Below are 20,287 nucleotides of genomic sequence, written 5' to 3' on the forward strand. Positions count from 1 at the left end.
ATGTTAGAAGCTGTCTTCAAGGGAATTGATAGACTTCTAAATTAATAAGTTATAACCAACTGTCCTTCTCAGATTGAGGTGTATTCCTGCATAATTCAGCTCTGGGTGATGTATGGCTAGCCCTGACCTTAGAATAGGAAGAGAAAGGTGTAGAAAGACTTAGACATTGCAGTACATTGGGGTCAAACCTACTGAAAAGCCATAGGCATACTGGGGAGTGGAGAGAAGGGCAAGCATACTAACCAGGGCTTTCAGTCAAGTGTAGAAACATTACCGGAAGAATATTTTTCTCAAACACAAAAATAGTAAATGAGAAGGAAGAAAGGGCAGTGGCAAAAAGGACAATCTGACCTCAGGTGTATTGAATAGCCCTTTTCCCAAAACAATTCTGCCTTGCATCAACTAATGACCTGGGCCAGCAGAAAACCATGAGCTGAGGTACAAAGATGGAAGTCACTTATGGGAGGGAAGAAATATCCTGACATTCACACCAAATATCAGTACCTTAGTACAAAGCCCTTTTTTACTACAAGCTAGTTACTTTGCTAATCAAGTGGCATTGGTGGCCAGCAAACTCGCTCATCTTTTAATCTGGGTAGAGATGGAGAGAAATCTGGGGATCAGGTTAAAGTGCAAAGTTCTTTAAGGCAAAGTAACCTCATGTAATTCACTTTACTTTCTAAAAAACAGGGGGTTTTTTTGAGTTTCATGATTGTGTAACTGATAAGTGAGTTCACTATATAGTTTAGGGATTCTGCACACTCATAAATGATGTGTATCAAGTTGCACTAGTTGAAAAAAACCATAATTGCAAACTTGTCATTCATAAAGCAACAAAGTTCCATGTTCTTCATAAAGGTATATTTTACTTCAGAATCTTTTAACAGTTCAAGCAGTGTTCAGGTGTAACCATGCTTATGTGAAAGCATTCTAAAATTTTAGCCATTGTGTGTTTCTTAAAGTTGGTTTCAGAGCCTGTGGGTGACACAAAGTGCTGGGCCTGGAGTCAGAAAGACTCATTTTCTTGAGTTCAAATCTGCCCTCAGTCACTTACTAATTGTGTGACCCTGGACAAGTCACTTAACCTTGTTTGCCTCAGTTTCCTCATCTGTAAAATGATCTAGAAAAGAAAATGGCAAACTACTCCAGTATCTTTGCCAAGAAAACTCCAAATGAGATCACAGAGGGTCAGACTGAACAACCACAATACCAAAACTTAATTTCTTTTAAGTGGCACATGCCAATAGCTAAAAATGTATTGAATCTTACTTAAAGTTAATCAGAACAGAGGGGAGACATGAAATGTATATATAAACCTGAGACGCTTTCACCAAGATATGATAATAAAAACAATGGAAACAGATGAGGTCATTGAGACTTATAAGCAGATGATCCTTCAGGAACACCAACAGTTAAGGAGTATTTATATGCCTTTTTAATGGCTTTCCCCATAAGATAAACTCTCATCATTTCCTCTACTATAGTTCCTAATTCCACCTTTTACATGAGAACATTTTTGATCCCCACAGCCACTACTTCCTGCTTTCCTACTACCAAAAAAGATCTTATTTTCATTCTAGATATATCTTTTACATTCTATATGTTCATTTTATATCCTTTAGTGGTATATATGCTCTTTGAGGTAGAAAATATTTCATTTCTTTTCTTTATGTTTCCAGCACCTAGCACAATGTTGATTGAATGAATGCTATAAAATGTGGCTTTAGGAAGATGGAGCCATTATTGCTGTCACACATTCAATGGAGAAAATGCTTATTATATTCTTCAGAGAATATGTGATAAGCAAGAATCTTTGATAACCACAATGTCCTGATATGACATCACTTATTTCCTGGAAGAATAAAGAACAATTCATTTGTTAAGAATCTTAAAGATTCAGAAACATTACACTATTACAGGCATACTCTATGTAATATTGAGAGGTTGGCAGAAGCACTGCTTTTGGTAAGGTAACATCATTAGGGCCACTCAATTCCATGAGAACAATGTTATAAATGAAAGATAAGGACAATGTTGTAAATGGGATATGTGAATAGTATTATAGTAGCCTTTCATGATGTACTCTTGTTTCATTATAATAGATTAATTACGTTGTTAGAAAACATTTATCAAGGCAATGTTATGTGGCATAACATTGTCTTTAGGTCACCTTTCCATTTTGTTGTTCAATCATTTCAGTGACTGCATTTAGAGTTCTTGGCAAAGATACAGGAGTAGTTTCCTTCTCTACCTCATTTTACAAATGGAGAGACTGAAGCTAACCAGGTTGAGTGACTTGTCCAGGACCACATAGCTAGTTAAGTATCTGAGAATGTATTTGAACTCAGATCTTCCTGACTTCATGCCTGGCACTCTATCCACTGTGCTATGTAGCTATCTATAAATGGGAAAGCTTACTGTCTAGTATGTTTCTGCAAATAAGTACACATGTCACAGTAGGCTTATGAGAAGACATGATCACTTATTCATAAATGTGGCATAATTGTGTGATATAAAATGCATAGCTTCTTTGAGGGAATGTCTATACATATTGTTATGTGGCTTTGCAAAGACCCCTGAAAGAAAAAAGTAGTAACTGAAGGTCTATAGTAAGGAATAAATTTAAAAGGTATTAATTCTTTTCTTTTCACAGTTCTATTTCTTTTGTTGTTGTTGTTCATTTTGTTTTGTTTTGCTGAGGCAATTGGGGTTAAGTGACTTGCCCAGGGTCACATAGCTAGGAAGTGTTAAGTGTCTGAGGTCAGATTTGAACTCAGGTCCTCCTGACTTCAGGGCTGGTGCCCCATCCACTGTGCCACCTAGCTGCCCCCACAGTTCTATTTATAAAATTAAAAGTTGTTAGTGATTCTAAGAGGTAGAATGTCAAAGGAGTATACTATAGTCTTAAAGAAAGAGAAACAAGCAATGGAATTCCAAGTTTGAGAAATAACTGGTTAGATTGGAGTTGAAATATAGAATAATTGAAATGGCATATTCCAAAATAATCTTAGAAGGACAGGTCAGGACCAGATTTGAAACAACTTTGAACATCAAGCTAAGGAATTTAAATTTTAACTTATAGTCACTGAAGATTCTTGAGCCAGAGAGTGACACGATGAGCCTTGTGATTCAGGAGGATTATTTTGGCATTTTGAATGAGAGAGAAAAGAAAAAAAGGAATCCAATTATAAGGTTGTAAGAATAAACTATACAAGGGTCAATAAGGGCCTAAATTTGGACAGTGACCTTGGGAGTGGAGTGAGCATGGATGCAAGCAACATTATGAAGGAAAAATTGCCAAGATTTGATAACTAATTGGCAGTAGTATTAAGGGAAAAGGAAGGGTCAAGGATGACTATGAGTTGAGAACCTGAGTGGATTAGAAGGATAATGGCACCCTCAATAGTAATGGACAACTCTGGAGGAATAAGTTTGAAGAGTGGGGAGAAAGTTAAGTTCTATTTGGGACATGTTAAATTTTAGATGTCCATAAGTCATTAGTGACATGGGAATGAAATTTAAAGTATTAAATATTAAGTTCCAGGAATCATCTAAACATAACCATTGAATTGAACAAACTTTATTAAGTGACTATATTATGCTAGGCATTTTGCAAAGTATTAAATGGAAACTAATGGTGTCAGTGAGAGAGATGTTTTATATGAAAGAGAAATCAGCACAAGGCCTGTAAGGATACCCAAGTTTAAATGATGCAATATGGATAGTGATCCTTTGAAGGATACAGAGAAGTAGTTAATCAGGTGGGAAAGCCAGTTAATGTAAGAGAGAATAGCATTCATTTACCAATTAGTTGAGTAAAGATTTAATTTTCTACATGTGCACTGAGATTATATTAGCAAAACTGAACGTGACCCTATCTTTATCAGATCTTGCATTGCAGTGAGAGAAAACATGAAAGAACACAACAAACATGTACACAAAAAAATAAATACAAAGTAATTTCTGGAAGGTGAGAACAGGATACTGAGCAACTGGGGAAATAGAGATGGGCCTAGTATGGGAGGTGGTCCTTAACTATGCTTTGAAAGAGTCTTGGGGGGCAGCTAGGTGGCGCAGTGGATAGAGCACCAGCCTTGAATTCAGGAGGACCGGAGTTCAAATCTGGTCTCAGACACTTAACCCTTCCTAGCTGTGTGACCCTGGGCAAGTCACTTAACCCCAGCCTCAAAAAAAAAAAAAAAAAAAAAAGTGTCTTGGGATTCTCTGAGACAAGTAAAAAGCGAGTACATTCTAGGCATAGAAAACAATCCATACAAGGATAGGGATGAGAGATAGAATGCCATGTTTGAGAGGTTAGCTAGAATCTAAAATGGAGTAATGTTCAACAAAAGGCTAGAACCCAAATGTGAAGAGTTTTGAAGAGTTTGTAAATTGTTCTAGAAACAAGAGGAGGCCACTATTGTTTCATGAGCAAAGGAATGGCATCCTCATATTGTGTCACAATAGCATGGTGTACTGAATAAAGTGCTAATCTTGGAGTTAGGAAGACCAGGTTCAATTACTTCCTCTGACACTTATTTTTGGTGTGACTATGATTTAGGCAAGTCACTTAACTTCTCAGAGTCTTAGTTTCCTTACCTGTAAAGTGGGATTACTAATATAGATAATACTTGCCTCATAGGATTATTGTCAGAAGTGAATGAATTAAGATATAGAAAATTCTAAGAAAGCTTTAATGTGCCATGTCCAGGCAGTTGTTACCACAGAAAAAGCTTGATCATCAGTGTCAAATACTGCAGAAGGTCAAGAAGGCTGAAAACTAAGGAAAGACTATCAGATTTAGCAATGAAAAGATCACTGGTAACCTTAAAGAGAACATTTTTAATTGATTGATGAGATAAGAAGCTAGATTTTCAAGGCTTGCAAAATGAGTAGGCAGAGACAAAGTATAGGCAACTAGACCAGATGACTTTTTGACTGTGAAAGGCAAAAGAGAGAGAAGGCAGGAACTTGAAAGGATCATGGCATCAAGTAAAAGGGATGGAAGAGACCGCTGTGTGTTTGTAAGTAGCAAGGATGAAGTCAATAGGTGAAAAAAGCCTGAAGAGGAGAAAGGAAGGAAATGGCTAAAGAGGCCAAATCTTGAAGGAGATCAGAGGGGATGCATGAAGAGCATAGGCAGAATGATTCATTTTGGGAAACTCTTCTCTTCATCAGAGACTGGGGTAAAGGAAGAGAGAATTGGTGATGGTATTAGGGGATTTAAAGGTACAAAATTAAAAAGTAAAGGGAGCTATATTTTCTTAGCAAAATAGAGAAACAGAATCCTCTGTTGAAAAGGAGAGGAAAAAGATAACATAAGAAGCTTGAAAAGAGACAAAAAGGTTTGATATAGTATAGTATAATATAGTATGGTATGGTATAGTATGGTATAAAGAGCCAATTGGAGAAGAATAAAAAGATTGCTGTATGTAGTAAGATCCAAATAAAATGATGTAATACTCATTTGTAGTATTCCCATATCGCAGAGAGGCATAACTTTCTCCATGGGAATCCAACTAGGATAGAGATGGTGACTAATGGGAATAACCCAGAGTTGGCATTTCACAAGGCATGATTAGCAATAGGACAGGAGGACAAGGGATTTAAGGGTAGAGGACAGGATGTAACTGAATTATACTTACCTATGTTTAACTATTGATTAAGATCACAAAAGAAGGAAAATAAGGACCAAGAAAGCCAAGGAAAATGAAATACTTGGAGGGAATAGAGATGAGAAAGATTTAGAAAGACAAAGGCAAAGGGAGAGATAGGGAGTATATAAGAGGGTATATAAAGATCAGAACTGTGGTCAAGCATAGGAATTACAGAACTGTTGATCCTGGAGGTAGAACATTGTATAATAGTGAGATCAAAAGTTGACTTTCGCTATGTATCAGCTTTTTGACTATAAACCAAGTACTATTTAACTCCTTGAGAAAGGTGGGAGAATAAACTAGGTTCAATAGAAAATTACTACCATGACATAGATTTAGGTGATATAGAAAGAAGAAGAGAGTCATAAAGAGAAGTTATTAAGTAATGGCAACAGAGGAAGATCTAGAATTAGCAGTGAAGGACAAGGAAAAGAAAAATGTCTATTCTTCCTCCTAACCCAGTGTGTCACGGTGAAGAGGGGAAGATGGAACAAAGTGTATTTCAGAATTTGGGATATGGTGTATTCTAGGGGCAGTAAGTTTCCAATGGGTGTAACAAGACAAAAATGTGAAAATAATGCTCTCTAAAACAGCTCAGTCCACTTTTAGACAATGGGTATTAATATTAGACAACATCAGTGGGGGATACTACCTTCTTTTTCCTTCCTCCCTCCAACCTCTAGTGAATCATTGTAGCCCCATACCATCCTCAGTATGGAACTTGGAGAGTTTTCACAGTTTCTACACCTCAAGAATGATGCTACCTTTCCATGGTCATGAATCTTCTTACTGTTCTTGTTTCCCTTGTTCTAGGCTGTTGATTATGAGATGAACAGAGCTTTCATGCTGACTGTGATGGTATCCAATCAAGCACCCTTGGCCAGTGGGATCCAGATGTCCTTCCAGTCTACAGCAGGAGTGACCATCTCAGTTATGGACATTAATGAGGCCCCATATTTCCCTTCTAATCACAAGCTGATACGCCTAGAGGAGGGTGTTCCCATGGGGACAGTGCTGACCACATTTTCTGCTGTGGATCCTGACAGGTTCATGCAGCAGGCAGTAAGGTGGGTCCCTGTAAGAAAGACCCAAAGGGAATGTCTCAGTTTTACTTAGCTAAGCTAGTCCTTGAGAAATACCTTGAGAAAGGTTACCCAGCACTGAAGCTCACAGGTACCTCATGCACTGTAAAAATCAAAACCAAACTTGCTTTTACAGCTTCTTTCTCCTCTGCTGAAAAGCCAAAGAGAAGGGTCCCAAGTGGCTAACACAGAGTTTTGCATTCACCAGATACTGCCCCAGGTCAAAAAGAGGAAGAGTACCTTAAGAGAAAAGCTACTGGTTATTTCCTGGATGGAGGGAGCAGACCAGTCATGGAACCCTGGGCAACCTTCCCTGGGCTCTGAGGGACTGGTATGCTGAGAGGAGACATCCTCAGAGTATATGCCCAGTTTTATTGTTATTTCCATCTGCAGCTGTGTAAAAATGTACAATTCAAAGCCAGAAGGAAAGAGTCAAACTTGAACTAGGCAAATGTGTTCTAGTATCAGCTAGAATTCTGTGTAACCCAGAACACATCACTTTGAGACCTTGGTTTCCTTAGGAGGTTGGATTAGATGACCTAATTAGGTTAGGTCATCTAATTATCTGATTAGATGTTCATTCTCACTCTAAAATTCTATGATTAAGGAGAAATGATGCTCTTCTTTTCTCATTCCAAAGATGAGATATAATCTTGATTTGATTTAAAAAGACTGTGCAGTAATAGGTGGTTAAATCTTGCAGAATCATAGGGCTTAAAAGAAAGGAAACATTGTGGTCAGACAAGGGCTGCCCAGTGATGGATGGCTTCTTCAGCCATTCTTGGCTTGTAGAATGGGCAAAGTTGACAAAATAGAAAACGACTAATATTTTCATTCACTGATTGTGTGGTGGGAAAGGTTAGCAAGAAAATTTCTTGTCCTTTTCACACTTGAACTTCCTACCATCTCATTTGGAGGTACTGTATCAATTTCAATTGCTAAAAATCTTCAGAAAAGTTCCTCCTTGAGTTTCAAAAGCCTTTCTTCTTGTTTAGTTAGATACATCTATGAATCTGCAATCTCATCAACTTAGGTGTTTTCAGGTACATATGGCAACTCATTCTTGCCTTTGCATTTTATATTGTTCTTATTTTGCTCTTCCAAAATCCTCCATGGTTGTCCTATTTAATCAGCATGCTACAAAGCTTCTCCTAATTTTTTTTTAATATTTGTTAATACTAGTACAGGCTCAAATCACTCATCTATTATCTCTCATTCTTGCTATATGACCAGCCTACTTCCTTTTCTTGTCATATATATCCTCAGGAATGTCTTTTATAGCATTTCATATGCTCAAGTTAATGTTGATAATCTGCTGCAGCCTAAATAAATCCACCATACAAATTTCTATTATCCTTTGGGTCTTCTTAGATAATGTTTTCCCATTAATCAAAACCATAGGGCATTGGTATCAGTGCTGCTTTTGCAGTAGCATGAGCATTGAGATCACTGATGGTACTCCACAATTTCTCAAATGACATTTGGCCTGATGTCTTGTTTCATTTTAGGCCCAGCTCATTGTCCCCCTGAAACTGGACTGACTTACTGGATTGCCCATTTCCCTCCTTTCTCAAGATCTTTTATATTCTTCCCTTATACTTAAAGACTTCACTGAACAAACTGAAGCCCCTCAAATATGACATTTTCCCCTCTACCCGAGGCCTTCGGAATGATCAAATCTTTGATCTTGCCATCAGCTATGATCCATCTCTAATATTAAATTCCTAGATTCCTTTCTCATGATTTTAATTTCACATCCTATGTCTACCTCAGTCTTCTCTTAACTGTTCTTCATCCTTATTTTGGCCTCAATTCCCTGCTATACCAGCCCATCATACCCTCTCTGATTTCACTTTCCTCCATTTTTTTAGTCTTAACACAGTGGCTAACCAATTTAATCATATGTTGTCCCCTTCCCTAGGAATCTCTTGTCCCCCTTCCTGTTGTCACACATGTCATGCCAAATCCCGAGCCCTGGGTTTTCTGCTACCATCTCCTTTTTTTGTTCCTACACATATGTTGCAGTACACTAATGAAGAAAGGTCCATTGCAAATGTATGTTATCCAAATTCTGCTAGGCTCTTGCTGCTGCTGCACAGCGATCCTCTCATTTATTCTTATTCATCCTTGATTCTTTTTCTGTGTCTCTCTGTCTTAGTGTGTTTGAGTGTGTGTGTGTGTCTGTCTCTCTTATTCTTGTGTGTGTGTTTCTCTCTGTGTCTCTTTGTCTCTGTCTCTCTTTGTATAAGTATCTCTATGTCTGTTCTTCTGTCTGTCTGTCTCTGTTTCTCTGGCTCTCCTTCTTTCTTTCTATCTCTTGTGTTTTTGTCTCTTTCTCCCCTCTACTCTTTCATCTCTCCCTCTATCTCTTCTTTCCCTACCTATTCTAAACCTTCTTTTCTCTTCAAATCTCCATCACTTTTCTACTCTTGCTCTCAGCATAGAGCCTTGTCTTTTGCTTTACAAAGAAAAATCAAAACCTCATGACATGAGTTCAATTTTCCTCATGGTTCAATACCTCAAAAACCTCTCTAAACTATCAAGGTTTTGTAGTCCAATCCCTTTATTTGACCAAAGGTCAAACTACCTATCCACAATAGTGTTTGAGTCAGGATTTGAACTCAAGCCTTCCTGGCTCCAAAGAAGTATATGCACTAGATTAAGCTTTCACTTTTGTCTAAGAACCAGCCCAACTAAATATGGTGAGGCTTATCAGCATGTTGACCAAAGAGAGAAGTGGCTTTTGGCCCCAAACTTCCAAGGCCATTTACTTAGTAAATCACAAAGGTTTTTTATCTGCATAGGTAGAGAGAAAAAAAAAACCCATGAATAAAATCCTTAAATCCTTGACATAGCTGAGCAAACAGACAGTGAGTCTATCTCCGTATTTGTCTAATGGAGAAAGGCCCTAGTCATGGGATTTAGAACAAGTGCAAAAAAAAAACTTTGAAGACATGGCAGGAGTTGTGACAGCCTGCAAAATGCTTTAATCCACTACCTCTTCCTTTCCCACCTCCTCAAACTTTCCTTATTGCATCTGAGCCATGGGATCTGTTCAAGATTCCTTATAAAAGAATACAACCCATAGAAGCACTGCCTTGCTGCCTCCACTGAATGGCCAACTCAGCCATTCAAGGAGGCTCAGCAGGATTGGAGAAGCCTCAGGCTTGTACAGTCTAGACATCAAATCTGAAAGTGCCTCCCCTAACAACCTTCAGCCAGGGGCTGTTCAACTACTCCAGCCGAAGTTCCCAGACCACACATTTTATGGCAAAATTGTTGTTTTGCCAGTGGATCAAGTGGCACATTTTGAAAACAAAGGCATAAAGTTGTTTACCTGGGGTTTATCTCAGAGAACAGTACTTTGCCATGGCAGACTGAGGCTATTAAGTTCAGCTGAGCTTTTCCTCAGCACAAGCTTTCTGAAATGCAAAATGAGATTTTTTTTCCCCCTGTGGCTGACACAGCAAAAAGATGAGAGAGGAACTAGTCAAAGAAGCCTGCAAGGAGAAGCAGATTTAAGAGCCTTGAGGACTGGATGCAATCCTGAGTGTGTAAATGGGATCCCTGCTTTACAAAATAGGTGTGTTCTGAAGGGATTTTTATATATTAAATCCTTATAAACAAGCTGTTGCTTGTTTTAAAAGTGCTGCAGACATTTAGAATCAGGAAGGCTTGGTTCAAATATCCCTTGTCCAATATTTATTAGCTAGGTGAGTCATTTAATCTCTGTGCCCGACTCAGTGATTTCTAGGGTCACTTAAAATTCTCAGTCTATGGACTTTGATCTATTTCCCGTTCAATTCAATAAGTATTTGTTAAGTGAAGCACTGTGGTGACAGAGATGTGAAAAACAATCTCTGTCCTAAAGGAACTTGAACTTCTGCTGTGAGGGATGTAGGGAGAATACAGAAGGAAGCCCTGAGGCCTAAGGAGATCCAGAGGGAGTTCCTGTAAGAGGTAAGCTGAGTCTTGAAAGAAACTAGAAACCCTAAGAGGTAGAAGTGGCAAGCTGCAAATGAGGGATAGACTATGCAGAGACAGAGAGGTAGATGGTACAATACCATGTCTGGGGAATGGCAAGTCGACTATTTGGCTGAAATAATGAATACATTAAGGGGAGATGGTGAGTAAAAAGTATGAAATTTACCAAGTATTCTAAAGTGAATGATTTTATAAAATTATAATTACTCACTCGGTCATCTGATGGTAAATAGATGATGCAAAAGACATATTCATTGTATTTAAAGACATAGAAAAACTTCCAGAAGGAGAAAGACATATTTCCAAAGCAATATGCCCACAACTCCATTTACTTATCAAGGATAGAACCAAAGCCAATGAAGGGTGGGAAGGAAATAATCAAGATTCAGCTTTGCTCAAACCTTCTCTAAGCCTCAGTTCCCTTATTTGTGAAATGTAGGGTTTGGAGATACCTCACTCAAATCTAAATTTTATGATTTTATGATTATAAATAGAAAGAAAAGCTGGGTTTCTCCCAGTGAATACAGAGTCATTTACCAGGAGGCCTATAGGGTAATTTACAGGGAGAAAAAATGAGGGTCTGCTATGTCAAACAGCTCCACCAAGCATCTTGAAATGCTCGTAACATTTTCCCAAGTGAATATCAAGTATGAGCTAGCTGCCTTTGAATCTTGGCTGTTTCAGGTGACAGTTCTCATTACTGCCATCTTTCCCCTAATAAGATCAGCAGTACTTAAGGGAAGAAAAAAAAAGTCCTTTATTTCAAATTCTACCAAGGGTCCTTCCAGAGAGAACTTTGCCTCTATTTATTCCTTTTCTCCATAGATACTCCAAGCTGTCCGATCCAGCAAACTGGCTGAACATTAATGCCACGAATGGTCAGATCACTACGGCGGCTGTCCTTGATCGAGAGTCTGTCTACATTAAGAATAATGTCTACGAGGCCACGTTCCTGGCGGCTGACAATGGTGTGGCCCAGATCTGCATTGTTCATGCTTCAGTGAGACCCTAATGTGATGCATTAGCAGGAATGATGCCCTGACAGAGTTGTCAGGATAACTTATCCTTTCCCCAGGTTTTACGGTCAAAAGAAAGGGGGGAAATGTGAAAGTGGGACAGGAAATTGGTGGAGTAAATTAAATGTGCACAGGATTCAGAATGTGTTATTAAAGGGAAGCCGAGGCAAATAGAGGATTGATTTGGAAGGTTTGCTCAGTGGGGCCTGTACTTTGTTTCTGACAGCCTTAGAAGAAAGTAGAGAAGCTAAAAAAGAGATACCACAGCCTTTGTAGGGAGCCATGGTCACAGAAAACAAAGCAGAGGAGCCAGGGTCTGCCTGCCCTTTTGTTCATTTAGTCAGTCAAGAAGCATTTAGCAAGTGTCTGCTATGTGCCAGGCACTGAGATTCAAAAAAAGGTAAAGGATAGTCCCTATACTCAAAGAGCTCACAACCTAACATTCAGATAACTGTATACAAATAACCTCTAGCCACTGGATCAATTGAATCAATTGGAGATAATCAATAAGAAGACACTAGAATTAACAAGAATCCTAGGATTCAGGAAAGGCTTCTTGGAGAAGGTAGGATTTGGAAAGACCAACTCCATCCCACTCCATCACCAGTCATCTTGACTTTTGTCTTGCTACTAGGCACTGGAGGAGAGAGTGAGGTTGAACACTATATAGTTCTGCCTCACTTAACTCCAAGACACTCAAAAGTCAAGATATCCCCATTGTGATGTCATTGGTCCTCTTCCAGAATGAAGGATGAATAACAACAAAAGGGATTTTAGCTGGGAGTTGAAAAGCAAGGAAAGTGAGGAAGTAAAGATGTGGAAGGTTAGAATTCCAGGTTGGGAGGTGGGCAGTGGAAAATGCCCAGTCAGGATTAAATGTTCAGGAAATACCAAGGAGTCTAATGTTGCTAGGTCACAGAGTATATGTAGAGTGAGTAAAGTGTAAGAAGACTGGAAAGTTTGGAGAGCTATCTGTTCAAGAAACATGTATTCTCATGTATTAGATACAGGGACAATATAAGAAAAGTATTTCAGAAAACTTGGGTTTAGCCAAACACAACCACTGATTAGCTGTGTGACTTTAGACACTTTCCCTTTCTGGGCCTTTAGTTTCTTCCTCTTCTAAATAAAGGGCCTAAAAAAGAGAATTTCTAAAATCCCTTGTATTCACTAGGAGCAAGAAGTGAATGTTGCAGACAATTTACTGCTACCACATGAGGATTAGAGTACTGCAAAATCACAATGGGCTTCTGGAAGAGGTAGTGAGTTTCCCTGAAGACTGACTGACCATTTGTCAGGGAATATTCTAGCAGAGATTGTAGCTCAGACTAAACAAAATGGCCTCTGATGATTCTTTTTCAAAATGGATTTTTGTCCTGATCCTGTTCTTCCTAGAAGATGATTCTACAAGTGGGAGTCCTAGAAAGAAGGGCAAGAAACAGGCTCATAGTTGTTACTTTTTGGAAAAATGTACATGTGTGTAAGTAAAATCCCAAGCTAATGTTATCTCCACTCTCTTCCTCAGTGCTATCCTTTTAAAACCCCTAGAAGGCCACAGTGACTGCTCTATTCCCTGAATGTTTTGTGGGTCAAAGGCTCTGCCCTGATATTTGTACTGCAAAGATAAAGGGCCTGGTAACCTTCCCTCTGGTCCCTCTGCAGCTCCCAGAATTGAAATTGCATGAAGATTTCTGAAAAATGAATCGTCACTATAATAGTGCAGCCATAAAAATGCACATGAAAAAACATCTCATTTAAAATTCCTTCCTGAGTGCTCAGGGTAATGGCTAAAGTTTTATCTAGGTTAATAGAATCCCTTTGCATGTCTCCCTGCTTATGTGCTGTGTCATCATCTACTTATCAAAGCAGCTTTTCAAAGGCAAGAACAAGGCTGCGTTTCCTTAAATTTGTTTTGATGTGTTTTGTGAAAGATTAAAGAGACATCCCCTTGGATATATTTTTTACACATGGCCTGCTTCAACAAGAACAGGCAGCTGTTAATGCAAGGTCAGGTGCCTCCATCTAAAGCCAAGTCCAGGATTAGAATATTGCTGCTCTTCCCTCTTTTGTGCTCACCTTTAGTAGTATGGGAACTTTGCCTACTTCCCATCCCATCAGGTGGGCAACTAAGCCCTCAGGAATCAGTCAGGTAGATCTCTTGGAGTCTTGTAGAAGAATTGGGCTCTATAATAAATAGAGTCATTTGAGCTGGTCTCATAACCCTGAGTCCCAATTTCCCCATCTATAATGTGGGATGGGGCAGCAATAAAAATACCTGCCTTTGAGGACATAGACACAGTCTAAATGCACTAGGTTTTCTGGCTTTGGAGGTTTCTTTAAGGTCCGAGTGACTCCTACATGTATCCCTCCATTCACTTAGGAAGAGAGCAAGCCAATAAAGGATTTTAATTCTCTCTCTAGTTGACAGCTACCTGTAACATGTCTGCCTTGGGATTAATAGTGTCATTTGAGACTTTCTCATCTCCTAGGATTGAGCTAAGGAGACATTTTCGGGGTTATGAGCTTGGACAATATTTTCATCTGTGCTTAGCAGGTGGCCTGAAGGAGATCTTTGACTAGGTCTACAGGATCACCTCTTGAGGTAGCAGCAGGACCAAGAATAGATTCCCCAAATCAGGATCTCTATATCAATCCAGCAGAGAAAAAAGACATTAGACTAAGTAGAATTCACAAGATCTGGGATCTACTCCCTGATTCTTCCACTAATTATATTTGTGACCCTGGATAAATTATTTGACTTCTGTAAATGTCAGTATGTTCATATATCTATCCAAAGGAGCCAATAATGCTTATTCCACCTTCCTAGGTTCTATCAAAGAAAAAAACAATATTAGATCAGGTGTAATGAGACCTGGGTTCTAGTCCTGGCTCTTTCATCAAGAACTAGTAGAAAGGTGGACTAACAGAACCAGAATTCAAACTCAGGAACTCTGACTTCAAATTTATTATTGCCATCACGTTCCTTATTTGTGAGCATATTGAAATCAGAAAGAAGGGATTTCAGGAAGAAAAAAAGAAAAGGAAGAAAAGAAGGAAAAGGGGGAAGAATAACAAAGATTTATAGAGTACTTTAGGCACCTTGGGAGGTAGATGTTATAAACCTCATTTTTACAGGTGAAGAAACTGAGGCAAAATGACTTGCCTAAGTATAAGATAGGATTTGAATTCAGATCTTCCTGACTTCAAGTCTAACATATATCTACCATATGACTTAGATGTCCTGAAAATAATGTGGATCCTACATAAAAACTAGAAAACAGTGCAATATTTTACTCATGATATGACAGCCCAAGAACTAGCCTACAAAGAAGTCCTTTATCAAGCCTTGGAGTAATTGATGGTGGGGTGAAGGAGTGATGGGAAGGGAATTTCTGTCAAAAGGTTAGGTGATGAGTCAGAGTACCTGATCTGACTCTCCCTGACAGGATGCTCATGCCAAAATTCAGGGAAGAAAAAAAACAAGCAATTGAGGGAGACCAAAGTAAGATTCATGAAGAAGAGAGCTTTGAAGCCCAGACAGGGATCCATCTGAATGCCCAAGAAGCACCAATTACAAGAGAGAAAAGATAGAAAAATAAAGAAGTTAGCCCATTATGTAGTTGTTGTGAATATGATGATAACAGTAAAGATGAAAAGATCACTTTTCATAGTAGTCCCAGAGAGCAAATAATGAAAATGCCTCTGTCCTTTCAATAAAGAATTGAAAGATTACAAAGTTAAATTGTTATGTCCATCATCAGGTTCAGACACTACATTGGGGTCCATTTAACTATTTTTCTTTATTATGAAAGGGAGCTCAGTTCTAAGTGAGGAAAGATATATATCCAGAAATGCTTGTGAAATAAAAACAAAAGGCATCAATAAAACTGTGTGTGATTTTTAATGATCAGTTGTAGCTAGGTGGTACAATGGATAGCATAAAAAAACCTGAATCAGGAAGACCCAATTTCAGATCCTGCCTGTGATATTTACCAGCTGTGTGACCCTGAGTAACTAATTAGCCCAATCTCTCTCAGCCTCAGTTTCTTCATCCATAAATAGCACCTATATCACAAAGTCGTGTTCAAATGATATAATACATTTAAGCCTTGAATCATTATATAAATATTAGTTGTTGTTAATACAATAGATATCAAAGATAGAAGGGAAGGGAGAGGCAAGGAAGGGAGAGGCAAGGAAGAGAGAGGGAAAGGAAGGGAGGGAGGGATTGAGAGAAAGAGAAAAAAGAGGGAAAAGAAGAAGAAAAAGAAGAGGAGGAAGAAGAGAACAAGGAGCAGGAAGAGAAGGAGGAGGAGGAGGAGAAAAAAGAGGAAGAAAAGGAGGAGGAAGAAGAAGAAGAGGAGGAGGAGGAGGAGGAGGAGGGGAGGAAGAGGAGGAGAACAGGAAGAGGAAGAGAAAAAAGGAGGAGAATAGGAGAAGGAGGAGGAAGAGGAGAAGAGGAGGAGGAGGAAAAGGGAAAAGAGAGAGGAGAGGGAGAGAGACACAGATATTTTATTAAGTGCTTCCTATGAGCCAAAATAAGCACTGGGATCATAATTATAAGTAAGCAACACAGTCTTTCCCCTCAAGTAACTTACATTCTAATAGAGGAAAACAGCACATAAAGGGAAGCTGGAAAACAGAGTGGGGGAGAGATACTCACAATAATCATAGTTTAGGGCTGGCCAGGAAGTGGCATGGGGCCTGAGACTTGGCAAAATAAGATAAACTGAAAAAGTCCAAAATTATCAGAGAACATGAGGTGGTCATCCCAAGGAAAGTCTAAAGTTATATTGTTAACCCATATATCATGAATGTTTCAATAGAAGAGGAAATTAATAGTCTAGAAAACATAGCTTGTACCCTGGTATGTCTAAATCCATTTAATAAATCAGATTTTAAAGGGATTCTGCCAAACCAAGTGGGAAAGATTTAGTGGCTGAAATGGTAACAAAACTCTGTCCCATTTACTGTTTGGGTATTTTCATCATCAGTATGACAGTCATGGTCAAGTGTAAGGTAGCTTGATACAGAGGACTGAGCACTAGAATCTGTCAGAAGACTTGGGTTTCTTCCTATGAGCCTCATTTTCCTCTTATGTAATATAGAAATAAATAGTACATATAATGTCTGCCTCACAAGGTTATTGTGAGCAAAAAGTGAAAAAATGAACTTGTAAGCATCTTGTAAATCATATAGTTTTCTAATTGAGATATTGTTGTGTTATTATAATTATTATTGTAAACCAGATACTGGGTGTATACTATAATAATCTAGGTGTTTTTGTCTGAGTCAGTTAATATGAGGGTTGTATGTGACTGTGCATTTATGAACATGGTTGTGGGCTGGGAAGTTCTGCATGTGATCTTGCTATCTAATCCTTCTCTCCTTCCACAGGAATCCCCCCAGCTAGTGGCACAGGGACCCTGCAGATCTATCTTATAGATATCAATGACAATGCCCCAGAGCTGCTGCCTAAGGAGGCCCAGGTGTGTGAGAAGCCAAACCTGAATGTCATCAATATCACAGCTGCAGATGCTGACATCGACCCCAACATTGGCCCCTATGTCTTCGAGCTGCCCTTCATGCCATCAGCCGTGCGGAAGAACTGGACCATCACCAGATTAAATGGTAAGGGTCTGGCAGCTGACCTGATACTCCAGACTATCACTATAACTTCCCCCTGCCTTCCTCTACCTTCCTCTGTTGCCCAACCCAGTCTCAGTACAAGCCCAAGCGCTCATCAGGAAAGATTCATATCGGATCTGCTGCAAAAACCCTTAGTGTCCTGGCACTAAGCTTGGCTAATGCAGCTCATAATTATGAATGGTTATCAGGACCAGAATGGATATTAATCATCCACAATGGCTGAGAGGAGAAGGCAATTATCTGTCTTCCTGATGTCCCAGAGCAATTGGCCCAAGCTATGGTCAGGATCAATGGCTATGCCTTGGGCTATAATCACCCAAAGGTGGCCTCTTAATAGTGGGCAGAGGGAAATGGGAAGATGCCCTGTCACAGATGGCTGTACAGCCTCTACACAGATGCCAGACATCCATTCCTGCACATGGGTGAAGGCAGAGTCTGGGCTGGTTCAGTCCAAGATAAAGTTAGCAGATGGAACTATTATGTTGCTTTTGGATCTGCACTCCCCTCTCCAATCCTCTCTTCCCCAGATTACAGGCTAGAAGATGCTTTCTTGATACTGTCTCTCATCCTTCAGTAAAAAGTATGTGTCTACATTGGTAAATCACTTAAATTCCTTGAGGGCAGCAGCCTTTCATTTTTGACTTTATATCCCCTAATCAGTCATTTATTGAGTACCTACTACGTGCCAGGCACTGACCTAATCCTAGGGATACAAAAAAGCCTTTAAAGAGATCACAGTCTAATGGATTAGTTCCTGGCATATCAGCCATTCCATCAGCAAGCATCTATTAAGCAGCTGCTGTGCGCCAAGGACTGTGCTGAATTTATGTGCTAAGCATATTATACATATTCAATAGATACTTATTAAATTGAGACCATGGCAGAAGTGAACAATTTTCATCTAAATTGTCTCTGAGTCATAGGATTGAGAGCTAGGAGACAGTTCAGAGATAACCTGATGCAAACTCATTTTATAAATAATAAAATTGACTGAGTCCCAAAGGAGTTTGAACCTCCCGATCCAGTGTTATTCCCATTGTGCTTCTTCTTCACTCCATTGAGGTAGTGATGGTGGTGTTGTCATTGTTGAGTTGTGGCTAACTCTTCATGATGAGCTTTTCGCAAAGTTACTGGAGTGATTTGCCATTTCCTTCTCCAACTCATTTTACAGATGAAAAAACAGAAGTAAACAGGGTTAAATGACTTGCCCAGAATCACATAATTATTAGTAAGGGTCTGAAGTCAGATTTGAACTCAGACCTCAGATCCAGCACTCTATTCATTACACCACCCAGCTGCCTCTTCACTCCCTAAGATTGCTTAATTAATAGTCAAACCAAAGGCATCTTTTTTAAAGAAAGTCCACATGTGGATGAAAAATGCCATTGTGATAAGGAGATGAAAGATACATAATAAAGTTAAAATAAAACTTATCAGCCCCTAGGGAGAAGTACAGAATTATCTTGCTAGGCCCTGTGATGTGGTTTCATGGAAAGCCAAAGGAACAGCCACCCTCTTCAGCCAGAGCCTAAAGAATTCATGTTAGTATAGTGGGGGGAAAAATTCCATAAGCTCAGCCTCAAGACCTATATTCTAGCTTTGCTTCTGCTAGGATTTAGCTATGTGTTTTTAAATAAGTCACTAGCTTCGGTTTTCTCATCTCTCAAGTAGGAGATCATAACAGCTGCCCTATCTTTTGGTCAAATAAGATAACAGATAGAGGAAAAAAATTTCAAAATGGAAAAAGCATTGGAGAATACTGAAATTATTGTTACTTTTAGGCATTATTTCCTTTCTTTAACCTCTCAGACTCCCAGAGAGAACATCTCACAGCCTGACCAATGGGATGGAGCCTAGTGCCTTCCCAATAGATACATGCTTGTCAGTGGTGAAAATTCATGAAACTCCTGGAAATATCCTCAAGAAACTTCTGAGTAGAAACTCTTAGTCTCTTCAAGCCAATTGGAGACAGTAGAAAGAGGATAAAGTTTGGAGTGAAGAGGAACCTGGTTTGTCTACTAAATGTGTGTGTGACAGTGGACTAGTCAGTGAACCTCTTCTGAATCTCAATTTCCTCATTTTAAAATGAAAATAATGCCTGAAGTATTAATCTGCTAGGACTTTATCCTAAATAAAATAATCAATCAATAAGTATGTACTAAAAACTAATGCTAAGTGAAATAAATAGAATCAACACATCAACAAGAAGATTAAGTGATGATCCACTATGATGGATTTGGCTCTTTTCAATAGAGGTAATTCAAGCCAATTCCAATAGATTTGTGAAGGAGAGAGCTATCTTCATCCAGAGAGAAGACTATAGGGACTGAATATAAATCACAACATGGTATTTTCAGCTTCTTGTTGCTGTAGTTATTTACTTGCTTGTTTTTTTTCTCATTTTTTTTTCCTTTTTGATCTGATTTTTCTTGTACAGCATGATAAATGTGGAAAATAGTTTAGAAGAAAAAAATAAACATGTACTAAGAATTTACAATGTATTTAAAGCCACTGTGCTTAAGTAAAATGCTTCAGAAATGTTAAAGGAGTCTATACATTGTATATATCTGCTTGTATATATGTGGTATCCCTCAGAAGAAATTCCTTGAGAATAGAGCTTGCTTTGTTCTTCATTGGAATCTCTAGTACCTAACAAAGTTACCTAGCCACTTTCATCATCCTCTACTTCCCTCCCTTTTAACTCACTTTTTCTTCCTCTTTCTTCTCATCTTTATTTTTCCCTTTCCTCCATCTCTGACCATCTATAGGTTTTAGTATCTCATCATAAGCCCCTTGGGACAAAAGCACATGATGAATTCAACTCAATGCCTTTTAGACAGATCATGGTTCAGGTTTAACCTATTCTCATGGATTTGATTACAGATGATTTCAGAGCATG

At 38.8% G+C, this 20,287-nt stretch overlaps 1 protein-coding gene across 3 annotated transcripts in view; it reads left to right on the forward strand.

Annotated features, from left to right (window-relative positions):
• CDH4 (cadherin 4) overlaps positions 1 to 20,287 on the forward strand; it is a 1,236,924-nt gene that overhangs the window by 1,192,760 nt on the left and 23,877 nt on the right. For all 3 annotated transcript variants that reach the window (XM_074288750.1, XM_074288748.1, XM_074288749.1), the window contains 3 exons: positions 6,471 to 6,724; positions 11,549 to 11,691; positions 17,137 to 17,370. In XM_074288750.1, the coding sequence (XP_074144851.1) occupies positions 6,471 to 6,724; positions 11,549 to 11,691; positions 17,137 to 17,370 (631 nt within the window). The remainder of the gene's footprint in view (positions 1 to 6,470; positions 6,725 to 11,548; positions 11,692 to 17,136; positions 17,371 to 20,287) is intronic.

The sequence above is a fragment of the Sminthopsis crassicaudata genome, chromosome 2 (assembly GCF_048593235.1).
Source record: "Sminthopsis crassicaudata isolate SCR6 chromosome 2, ASM4859323v1, whole genome shotgun sequence".
Lineage (NCBI taxonomy): Eukaryota > Metazoa > Chordata > Mammalia > Dasyuromorphia > Dasyuridae > Sminthopsis > Sminthopsis crassicaudata.